The sequence below is a fragment of the Acinonyx jubatus genome, chromosome E1 (assembly GCF_027475565.1).
Source record: "Acinonyx jubatus isolate Ajub_Pintada_27869175 chromosome E1, VMU_Ajub_asm_v1.0, whole genome shotgun sequence".
Classification (NCBI taxonomy): domain Eukaryota; kingdom Metazoa; phylum Chordata; class Mammalia; order Carnivora; family Felidae; genus Acinonyx; species Acinonyx jubatus.
Genome location: NC_069397.1, coordinates 44,099,991 through 44,111,451, shown reverse-complemented (window position 1 = coordinate 44,111,451; position 11,461 = coordinate 44,099,991). Strand labels below are relative to the sequence as shown.

The following is an 11,461-nucleotide window of genomic DNA, read 5'->3' as shown; positions in this document are numbered from 1 at the left end:
GCCAATTGACTGCCTTCCTCAAGCTCCTTAGCCCTTGGGGCAGCCGGTACTCTGGGTTGGAGGCCTCCGGCTATAAGGAGCCTCCATTTATTCCAGCATGAGTATGTGCCATGATGAGACAGAGGTCGGGAGCCCACTCCTTTGTGTTCTTGTGGCGTCCAGTGCCGACCTCACCTGTTGTTTCACTTATCCCCATGTATTACTACTGTTTATTTCCTTCTCACCCTCACTCCAAGCTCATGGAGGGCAGGAACTCTGTTTTTTCCTCCCCCGTGGTATCCCGTAAACCTAGAACTTTGTTAATAATGTATAAATATTTACTGAACAAATGACCGGACGAGTGCCTATAATGGGAAGAGCAGTAGGAAAACGAAGAACCATCAAGCCTGAAGGGATGAACATTCAGGAAAGAAAAGCGAGAGGAAGGGACACAGAGCTGCAAGATGCAGTACTGTAAAGGCCAAGGAAGTGGAAACCATCCAGGAGACCTTGATCATTAGTGTCACGTGCAGAAGAAAGGCGGCATGAAATACATGTACCTCAGTCTGTCTCTGTGGAGTATAAAAGCTGCTAAGATGTCACGGCACAAAGGTAGTCAGGGAGCACAGAGTTATGGTTAAAAATGTGGATTCCAGAGCCACACGGCTCGTGTTTCTAATTCTGGCTCTGTTCCTCTATTCCTTCTGCCTTTAGACAAGTGAACCTCTCTGTGCTTATCTCTAAAATGACAAAGAACCATAACAGCACCTATCTGGAAGCACTGTTGTGATCAGTAAATGAATTAGTACCCGTAGAGTACTTGTGGAGCACCTATATAGCACCGTGCTTGGCACCTGGCAAGTGCTCTTGAACTATCCTTTTAGCTGCTGTAATCGGGATGCTTTCACTCATCATGGTTCCCTCAGTACACCCCCCTCACTGTGACAGCTGGCTGCCTTACCTAGATGCTATTTCCAGCATGAAACAAATGAATGTCCCAGAAGCGATGCTGGGTATGGTTCCATGGGTGATTAGCAGGATGAATTATAACAGTTAACATTTGAATCCACTTGATTACAGAGCAAGAAGCGTCATTGCCATGGGTAAAAGTGAGAAATGAGCTTGTCTTGTTTTAAAGACACAGAGCAGAAAAAATAACATTGGGGTTTATGGTTGTAGTATTGAAATGGAAAATATTCTCATCAGTGCTTTCTGAGAAGGTGCCAACAGTGAATACTCACGGGCTGTTTAATAGCTGCCGCATCAGTCACTGTCCAATTCTGCTTCTTTTTGAGCATTTGGTCAATGGCCAGGATGTCAGTAGGACAGCCTGAGACGGGGTCAATAGGCTTTATATTTGCTGCCTTTATACACATTAAAAAAAAGAAGGTTAGTGATATCTTTTGGGTTGAATTATACAACATAGACATAATGAGGAGAAATACATTGCATTATGAAGGGGTTTGTGTATGATACAGAAGGTAATTGCTAAGCCACTTGTCAGTTGTTTTGGGCTACATGGTATGGTGCCATGTGTAAATGAGCATTTAGCAAATTTTCTTTCATAATGATGAAGCCTACTCAGAAGTATAGACCAGAAGATGGGGCGCCGGGGTGGCTCAGTTGGTTAAGCACCCGACTCTTGATTTCACCTCACGTCATGATCTCACACTGAGTGAGTTCGAACCCCGCATGGGGCTCTGTGCTGAGCACAGAGCCTGCTTGGATTCTCTGTCTCCCTCTCTCTCTCTGCCCCTCGCTCACACACACACACGTGCTCTCTCTCTCTCTCTCAAAAATAAGTAAATAAACATTAAAACAAGAAGAGATGGCTTATGTGTGGAATGGATATGGAAGGTAGAGAGGAGCCAACTCTACTTTCACCAAATTTCCCAAGCCATCACCAAGCTCTGAAAATGAAGATGGTGCCCTCCACAGATGACAACCTACAGTACTTCCAAACTTCCCATGGGGAGCCAGCCATCCATTTTCCCTGCTCCTGGGCTGCTGAACAATGCTGGCAGAAATCACGTAAATATGCTCATTGATTTCTTTGAAGACGTGTATTACCCAGTCTCATTCAGGCCCGTTGTACCGCCTGCCATTACTTTTCTTCATTTGCCGTTAACTCTCTTACAGCCCTCAGAGCAGTCCTCTTAGTGGCTGCTGGGAAACCAGGTCTGCACACTCCCTCAGCTACCGATCTTGTCTCTCCAGGGCTGCCTAATATACATTCTTTTCACTCTTCTTTCCACCTTAGGATTTCTCCATCTTGTAGCCTGATTTTTCCTCTTTGCCTCTTCGATGTGAGAGTTTTTCCCAAATATTTATTTGCTCCCGGGACCATTTCCCTTCAATTTCCCTTGTTCCAGAGCTGGCTTCGTGGGTGTGTGATCTGTACAATCACACAGGACCACGTACTTAGAAGGGCCCTGAGTTTGGTTTACTGTTCTGCTGTTGCTGTCTTTAAATTCTTAGTGATTTTTGGACAAGGGGGCTCCACATTTCCATTTTGCACTGGGCTCCACAAATGGCATAACCAGTCTTGCCCCTCTCCTACAACTTCAGTTTCTCTGCCTCGGTCAGCGGTTGTCAGCTTTGGCTGCATGTTGGAACTTTAAAAAAATGCTGAAGCTTAAGCCCCATCCTGAGATCTGATTTAATTGGTTAGGGTTGTGGCCTGGGCACAGGGCTGTTAAAAGCTCTCCTTGGTGATTCTGTTGTGCAGCCAGGATTGAGAACCATAGCTCTAAGGGCTCTTCCTCCTGGATACTAATGTGCTCAAGTTCCCCATGTCTGGAAACAACTTTTTTTCTAGATTCTGATTCTATATTAAGCTTTAGTTCCATGTCTCTCTTCCTTAACAGATAAGAGTTTTTTGTAAGATGAGTTGATTTCTTCTTTTTTCTTCTTTTTCCTTCTTCCTCTTTCTTTTTTCTTTTTCTCTTTCTTTCTTTCTTTCTCTTTCCTTCCTTTTCTTTTCTTTTCTTTTCTTTTCTTTTCTTCTTTCCCTTCTTTCTTTTGGTCTGTTTTATCAGTTTCTGGAGATGCATGATAAATATCTCCCTTCTTTCTTTTCTTTCTTCTTTCTTTCCTTCCTTCCTATTTTCTTTTATTTTTTCTTTTCTTTCTCTCTTTTCTTTCTTTCTTTCTTTCTTTCTTTCTTTCTTTCTTTCTTTCTTTCTTTCCTTCCTTCCTTCCTTCCTTCCTTCTTTCTTTTCTTTTCTTTTCTTTTTGTTTGCTTTATCAGTTTCTGGAGATGCATGATAAATATCTCCCTTCTTTCTTTTCTTTTCTTTCTTTTTTCTTTCCTTCCTTCCTATTTTCTTTTCTTTTTTCTTTTCTTTCTCTCTTTTCTCTTTCTTTCTTTCTTTCTTTCTTTCTTTCTTTCTTTCTTTCTTTCTTTCTTTCTTTCTTTCTTCTTTCTTTCAGTTTGCTTTATCAGTTTCTGGAGATGCATGATAAATATCTCCCACTGTGATTATGGGTTTGCCTATTCACTTTTTTAGCATGCATAGTGCCTTTAAAAAGTCTAAAGTTAATCCTTACAATTCTGTTAACTGTTATCTGTCAGTTTGCTAGGTACACACAGGTTCAGGATAGTTATATCTTTCTGAAGATTTTTAAAAGCAATTAAATAGCATCTTTATCTTTAGCTATGTTTTCCTTAAATTTTACTTTCCCTATGCTAATATATTGATACCAGCTCTCTTTGATATGTATTTGCCTGATTTATCTTTTTCAGTCTTTTTACTTTCAAACTTTCTGTGTTGTATTTTAGGTGTGTCTCCTTTAGAGAACATATATCTGAGAATTATTAAAAATCAGTCTCAGTGTCCTTTTTTATTTTAAACTTGAAAGATGATCCGTTGTCTATGTATTTTTCTTTTTCATCCTTGTTTTTTTAAACTAGTGTGTTTAATCTTTTGTTGTGATTACTGACATACTTGGATTTTTCTATTTTTTAAAATTTTTAAAAATATTTATTTAATTTTGAGAAAGAGAGACAGAGCATGAGCGGGGGAGGGGCAGAGAGAGACAGACACAGAATCGAAAGTAGGCTCCAGGCTCTGAGCTGTCAGCACAGAGCCCAACATGGGGCTGGAACTCACAAACCACGAGATCATGACCTGAGCTAAAGTCAGATGTTTAACTGACTGAGCCACCCAGGCACCCCATCTGCCTATTTTGTTTTGCATTTTCTATTATCCCATGTTTTCTCTTTTTTCTTATTCTTTTTTCCTTCTATTTGACAATTATTCATTTTAATGATTATTCATTAACTTATTTATGATTCATTTTAGTGATTATCCTCACATTTTTAACACTCAATTTTATTTTTGAGGCAGCATGAGCAGGAGAGAATCAGGGAAGAGAGAGAGAGAGAATGGGAGAGAATCTTAAGCAGGCTCTATACGCAGTGTGGAACCACGTGGGACTTCATCTCACGACTGTGAGATCATGACCTGAGCTGAAGCCAAGGGTTCAACACTTACCTGACTGAGCCACAGAGGCGCCCCAACACTCATAATTAATTTAACAAATTATAGATTTGACCAGTATCCTAAGTCTCTACTCAAACAATAAAATGAACTTAGGAAGCTTTAATTCTGAGCACCACCCTTCTCATCTCCCATGTTACTGTGCTGTAGAGTATTTTAGTTCTTGTTTAGTACTTCCCAAAACAGTTAATTCTTTTTTATTTCCAATCTTTAGGAGTGTAAAACATACATATGCTTCAAAAATCAGAGTATGGTGAATATACACTGTGATCTCCTTGCCTCTTCTGTCTCCCAGCCCCTTACTTTCTCTGTCTGCAGGCAACCAATGTTACTATTCTCTTGGATTTCCTTCCAGAACATTTTACAAGAAAAAAGTATATGTACATACTTTGTATTTATTTATTTTTCTCCTTTTTATACAAATAGCAGTGTGCTACACATACTGTTTCATATCCTTTTCCTTTTGGAGATCTTTTACATCATCACACAAAGAGTTTCTTAAGTCATTAAAATGTCTGCAGGGGGCACCTGGGTGGCCCAGTCAGTTAAGCATCCGACTTCAGCTCAGGTCATGATCTCCCAGTTTGTGGGTTCGAGCTGCACATGGGGCTCTCTGTTTCGGATTCTCTGTGTCCCTCTCTCTGCCCCTCCCCTGGTCGTGCTCTCTCTCTCTCTCTCTCTCTCTCTCTCTCTCACTCTCTTTCTCTCCCCAAAATAAATAAATTTTTTAAAAATGGCTGCAGAATATTTCATGGTAAGGATAAAGCATAATTTAACTAGTCCCCTAGTTATTTAACCTAGTAAATACAGTAGTAGTTAACCTAGTAAATAGTTAACCCGGTAATAGAGTTAATCTAGTAAATGGTCATTTAGTTATTTCCCCAACAGTTTGCTAGTATAAACAACCATGTAATGAGTTGCCCTGTATGGGTGGCATTTGGAACAAGTGTATCCCAGATAGTATCCTCGGGGTGAGATGCTAGGTCATGAAGGTGGCTGAATATGCCACCCCAAATATGTGACTTTGGCAAAAGGAGAATTTCTTTCTTTATTTATTTTTATTTATTTAAAAAAAAAATTTTTTTTAACGTTTATTTTTGAGACAGAGACAGAGCATGAACAGGGGAGGGGCAGAGAGAGAGGGAGACGCAGAATCTGAAACAGGTTCCAGGCTCTGAGCTGTCAGCACAGAGCCTGACGCGGGGCTCAAACTCACGGACTGCGAGATGGTGACCTGAGCCGAAGTCGGACGCTTAACCGACCAAGCCACCCAGGCGCCCCAAAAGGAGTATTTTGAGTTAAAGGGACTTGGAAAACAGCGGGTGTTAAGAAGAGCACTCTGATCTCTCTCCTCTTCCTTCCTGAATGCAGGAGATCAACGCCCCATATGGAAGATGCTCTCTTTATACCAGGAGGAAAGTAACATTCTTATCACTGGGAATGGGGAGTTGAGGCTGGCAGAAATCTGTACAAATCGTGTTAAACTAACCTTTGTCTTCTAAACTCCACCCAATTAACTACCCTAGGCCAAGTCCCTTTGCCTGGACACGTTTTCACCCTATTTACAACTCTTTGGCCAATTTAGCACACAAGTGTTGGACTCTGCTACTTTGAGTCTTCGTTTTCTGTGGGGACTCCCACGTACCTGTAAAATTTTAAAAATGTGTATGCTTTTCTGTTGATCTGTCTTATGTCAATTTAATTCTCAGGCTCAGCCGAAAGACCCTAAGAGCGCAGTGGAGAAATTGTTCCTCACTCATAGTCCACAGGTGTGAGGTCTGTCACTTTGGTAGGTATTACCAAATTTCCTCTGTGGAGGTTGAACCAATTTAAACTCCTATCTGCAATTTATGAGTACCCCATGTATTTTTCAACCTTTTGATCTTGGTCAGTCTAATATGGAAAGATACTATCTTTCTGCATTACCATTTTCAGGGTGGTTTTGATTTGGATCTTTTATGAAGAATGGGATTGAATATCTTTTCACACTACTGAGAACTATCTGTTCATATCCTTTGCTTATTTTTATACAAGTTAGTTTCTTTCTAATAAATTTGAAGCTCTTTGATGTATTAAAGGAGTTAGCCCTTTGTGTATGAGTTGCAAATGTGATTATTTTTGGCCATGCAGAAATTTTTGATCTTGAAGTAGCAGAATTAATATCTATTAAAAACGGGCACCCGGGTGGCTCGGTTGGGCGTCTGACTTCAGCTCAGGTCATGATCTCATGGTTCATGAGTTCAAGCCCCACATCGGGCTCTCTGCTGTCAGCACAGGGCCTGCTTCAGATCCTCTGTCCCCCAACCCCCCACTTCTGCCCCTCCCCTGCTCTCTCTCAAAAATGAATAAACACTAAAAAAAATTAAAAAAATACAATGACTGAAAACGTTTGTCATTAAAAAACATGTTATTAGTTCTGTTAAGTTAGAACTTAGAAACTTAAGTATTTGAATTAACTAATGTTTAACTAATATTAATTTGAATTAATTAATAATTGAAATCTTACCTGTGCTTTCCAGTCTCTTTTATGGAAAAAATAGTTCTCAAAGAAGTTCAGAGGCTCCTTTCTGCTTAGCATTTCTAATTTCTGCATGTCTTTGAATGGCTTTCCCATCACCACCCCATCCACATTAGGAAACAATGGAAAGATGGGTATTTTTGAATATGGGCTATCTGAAGGAGGATTGCACCCTAAAGATAAAAACAAAAATATTATGAACCGTGTAAGAGGAAATTCACATAAAAGACATACATGTAGTGCCTATTTTGCTCTTTGTCTAGTCTTCTCAGTGGCTGTGACCCCCACTCTTCACTCTCCTGCCCTCTCCTCCGCCCCCAGACTCTAGGCTTCACCTGAATCATGAGGACTCAGGTTAAGATGCAGATATGCTTTCCAATGATACCTGTGTGACATAGACCAGACAGAATAGGCTGTGGTCCTGTTTCTATAGCACTTGACCTCTAGTGTTTATTTCTGACCAGTAATCTACAAATAAATCCTTTGCAACAGTGGGGAGAGGACAAATGGCTCTTACTCTTGAGCTCTTCAAGAAATTTAAATAAATCCTTTTCTTTCATTATTGCAGTCCGGGCAGCATTGGCAAAGGCAGCTGTGCTTGAGCTGGGAGGGGTGCATATGTCTTGCTTAAATCTCCTTTTTTCATAAGCCGTGGTGTAGGGATTCCATAACATTCCTGACCTGGTTTCCTGGAATTTTCTTTGGAAATAGCTAAAAAAAAAAAAAAAAAGGAATTAAAAAAAGAATAAAAAGTGCTGTATAGTCCTACTGAAAAACTGCCTAAGTGTTGGACAAAAGGAAAAAAAGTCCAGCTGCAAGGTATTGGCTGAATCCATTTATTTTAAACTTAATTTATATATTCATTCAATATCATTTATTGAGTGCTTAATTTTGTGACATTCATAGAATATCTACTAATACTTTCCCCAGGCCATTTGGCTAACTTATATTTCTAGTTTCTGGGCTTTGGCTTCCTTCCTCCTCCCCCCAAACCTCAAGTCTTGTCTAGAAAAATACCTATCGATAGTGATCCTTGACAAAGCCTTGAGTGGTACCAGCTTGAATACAAACATTAATCATGCCTACCATTATATTACTTTGTGTTGAGTTTTAAAATGCAACTTTCTTTTAATTAAAAGAAATCCTTATTGCAGAGAATTTGGAAAATGCAGAAGAGTATAAAAAGGAAGTATCACCAATAATCTTACTATTCAGTAAATTACTATTGGTTGCATTTCTTTGAGTTGTGTGTGTGTGTATGCATGCACATGTGTATCAACGGATTTAGGAGATCTGTTACTGTGCATTTTAGTTTATAAATACTTTAAGATATGCTAAGGGACTCTCATTCACAGCACAAACATTCTCAAAGGTATAGACATCTGATTTACAAACATGCATGCCTTAAACATTCATTGCAGATCAGATTCCCTCTTGCAGCTGGAACGATGGACGTCTCTCTGGAGCTGTGGGCGGTGGAGGAGGACTTGGTATAGTGGGGCTTCAGTACCAATGTGGGAGACCTCGCTTCTCAGTTTGCGGAGCAGAGGACCGTCACTGCTTACTGTCTCAGAGGACGAAATGCAAGACCTTGCTTATCATTACACAGGCAGGTTTTTCTGTTATAGCAATGGGAAGCTTCATTGCTTTCTGGGATGATGACAGGCAACCTTTTTTTTTTCCTCTCAGAAAGAGGGAAAGAACTCATTCTAAATGTTGGAGTTGCAGCAGTGGTTGGGTAGATGTGCCAATAGTGTTCTGCTTAGAGTCTGGTTTATAAATTTTATTTTATTTTATTTTATTTTATTTTATTTTATTTTATTTTATTTTATTTTATTTTATTTTATTTTATATTTTATTAGAAAGAAAGAGTGTGTGATCAGCGGACAGGGGGAAAGTGGAGGGGAGAGAGAGAGAGAGCATATGAATGAATCTTAAGTAGGCTCCTTGCTCTGTGTGGACCCCAACTTGGGGCTCTATCCCATGATCCTAGGATCATGACCTGAGCCAAAATCCATAGTCAGATGCTCAATGGACTGAGCCACACAGGTGCCATAGCAGTCTGGTTTATAATCAGATAATTCCTTCCTTAACCTTGAGCCCAACTATCCACAATGTTCTTATCCTCCTCTGAAAATATATAATGCTCATTTCTCTTAGTGTAATTTAAAGGTCTTGAGGCAGGAGCATGTCTGGTGTATTTGAGGAACAGGAAGGGTGCTAGCCTGAATGGAGCAGAGTAACAGGAGACAAAGTCAAAGAGGTCAAAAGTGAGGGCAGGTCACCTAGAAGACCAATAAGTCACATACAGTCTAAGACTCATACTCAGAGGGAAATGGAAGGGTTTTGAAGGTTTTTTAAAATAATATTTTATGTTTTTAAGTTTATTTTGAGAGAGACAGAGACAGCGCAAGTGGGAGAAGGGCAGAGAGAGAGAGGGAGAGAGAGAATTCTAAGCAGACTCTGCACGGTCAGTGCTGAGCCTGATGCAGGGATTTCATGAAACCACGAAATCATGACCTGAACTGAACCAAGAGTCGAATGCTTAACTGACTGAGCCACCCAGATGCCCCATTGGCTGAAGATTTTGAGCAGAGGACTGACATGATCCGCATTTTAAAAGGATCATTTGGTGCTGTAGGCATTAAGACATCAGCTAGATAGAGGGAGTGTTGAGAATAGACTGGAGTGGGCAAGGCTGGGGTGGGGAACCAAAAGGTACAAACAGGGAGACCAGTTAGGAGGCAGCAATCCAGGAAAAAGCTAATACGTGTAAAGTGCACACTCAGAAATTGCACACAATGTTTAGTAAACGCTGTAATCAACTACAGGAACACCTGTCAAATTCTACCATTACCCAGCTCAAGACCGGCTTTCTCAGGAAACTACATGAATGATCTTTGCCACTCATTTGGCATTATTTAGTTGTCTACGTACTTAGGGCTTTACTCTCAATTTATATTTTAAGTTCCTTAAATGCAAACACTACATATCAAACACTTCATCTCCTTAGAAACCAGGTATATGATAAGTAACAACCATCATCATCATCAACAACAACATCATCATCATCATCATCATCAAAACACCAATATCAGCAAACATTTCCTGGTCACTTACTGGGTGTGAGAGGCAGTGTAGGGCAGTGGAGAAGAGCACGGTTTCTGGAATCAGACTGTGCTAAAATCCAGGCACCATTGTTCCTTGGGGCAAAGTACAACTACCTGTACTTTAGGTTTTTCATTTGTAAAATGAGTACAATAGTACCCATTAAGGAGGTGAGGATTCAAACATAATATATATATATATATATATATATATATATATATATATATATATATATATATTATGATTATTCTAGTTACTTCCACATAATAATAGTTATTTTTTATGGGGCTCTAGGAATATTTATTCCTACGTTCCCACAAATGCCCTATAAGGTGGGTATTATTATTGTTGTTCCCATTTTATAGGTGAGAAAACCAAGGCTGAAAGGTTAAGCAATGTGTCAAGTTTGTGTACTAATAACAGGCATTTAATAAATGCCTTTGAACTGGAATGAAGAGTAGAATTTTGTGTGCCTTCTGTTCCACACCTGACAGATACAGGACAGCATAGAGCTACCCACGGAGGATTCAGAAAACATTCTGTATTTTTAAGCCTAGGAGGGAAGGCACAACTTTGAAAGAGAATTAGTTAAAAAACTGGTAACAGCAACATTCAATATAATATAATGATAACAATAGATTGAGAAAATTTATCTTTAGTGATATTTGTTGGAATAAAACACATTTGGGTGTGAGAATATTTCCTCATCCTCCATTCTCGGGTCTACTTCTGGCTGTGCTCCAGTCCAAGAGGCTATTTTGGGATGTCTGAAATTGCTATACATCGTCACAGAGTCAAAGGAAGCCCCGGGGAGTTCCAACATGAATGAGAGTGTCTTCCAAATGAGATTTCCAAGCCCAACACAAAGATCATCTCTGGAAAAGTCTGAATTCTTCTGGGATTCTCTAGCCTAGGGTAGGAGAGTCTGAACTTTCTTGGTTGTCTTAGGCCTTCAGTGGGCCCTGAGATGGACTGAGGTCAGTCTTGCAATTTCAGAACTAGGTAGCACAGTTGGGATGAAGGAATTAGGTCTCATGTGGCACGTGAGCATTGCCACAGACCCCATCTCCTTTGTTCTGGGGCAGACCCTGTGGAGAAGGATGTTAATCAGAGGTGACTGCCTTGTACATATCCTCATAAGTGCTTCTAAGAAGGCTGTTTTTACCCCTTTCTTTGCCACTTACCTTACTATTTCCATTATAGCCTTTCTGGGTAAGGCCGAAGTCTCTACAAGCTTTGATAGGATTTCAAACAACAGGATCCCTGGGTTGCCAGCTAAATCTAAACATTTCTCCTTTTCTGGAACTATGAAGGAGAAAAAAATTCAAAATGCTTTCTGAAAAAAACCATCTGT

At 40.0% G+C, this 11,461-nt stretch overlaps 1 protein-coding gene across 13 annotated transcripts in view; it reads right to left on the bottom strand.

Moving 5' to 3' along the window:
• Positions 1-11,461, bottom strand: part of EFCAB3 (EF-hand calcium binding domain 3) — a 151,294-nt gene that overhangs the window by 5,419 nt on the left and 134,414 nt on the right. For 12 of the 13 annotated variants that reach the window (XM_053211582.1, XM_053211580.1, XM_053211587.1 and 9 more), the window contains 4 exons: positions 11,292-11,412; positions 7,517-7,710; positions 6,988-7,172; positions 1,221-1,343 (listed from right to left, as the gene is read on the bottom strand). In XM_053211582.1, coding sequence (XP_053067557.1) covers positions 1,221-1,343; positions 6,988-7,172; positions 7,517-7,710; positions 11,292-11,412 — 623 coding nt within the window. The remainder of the gene's footprint in view (positions 1-1,220; positions 1,344-6,987; positions 7,173-7,516; positions 7,711-11,291; positions 11,413-11,461) is intronic. The other variant, XM_053211588.1, reaches the window with a different exon arrangement.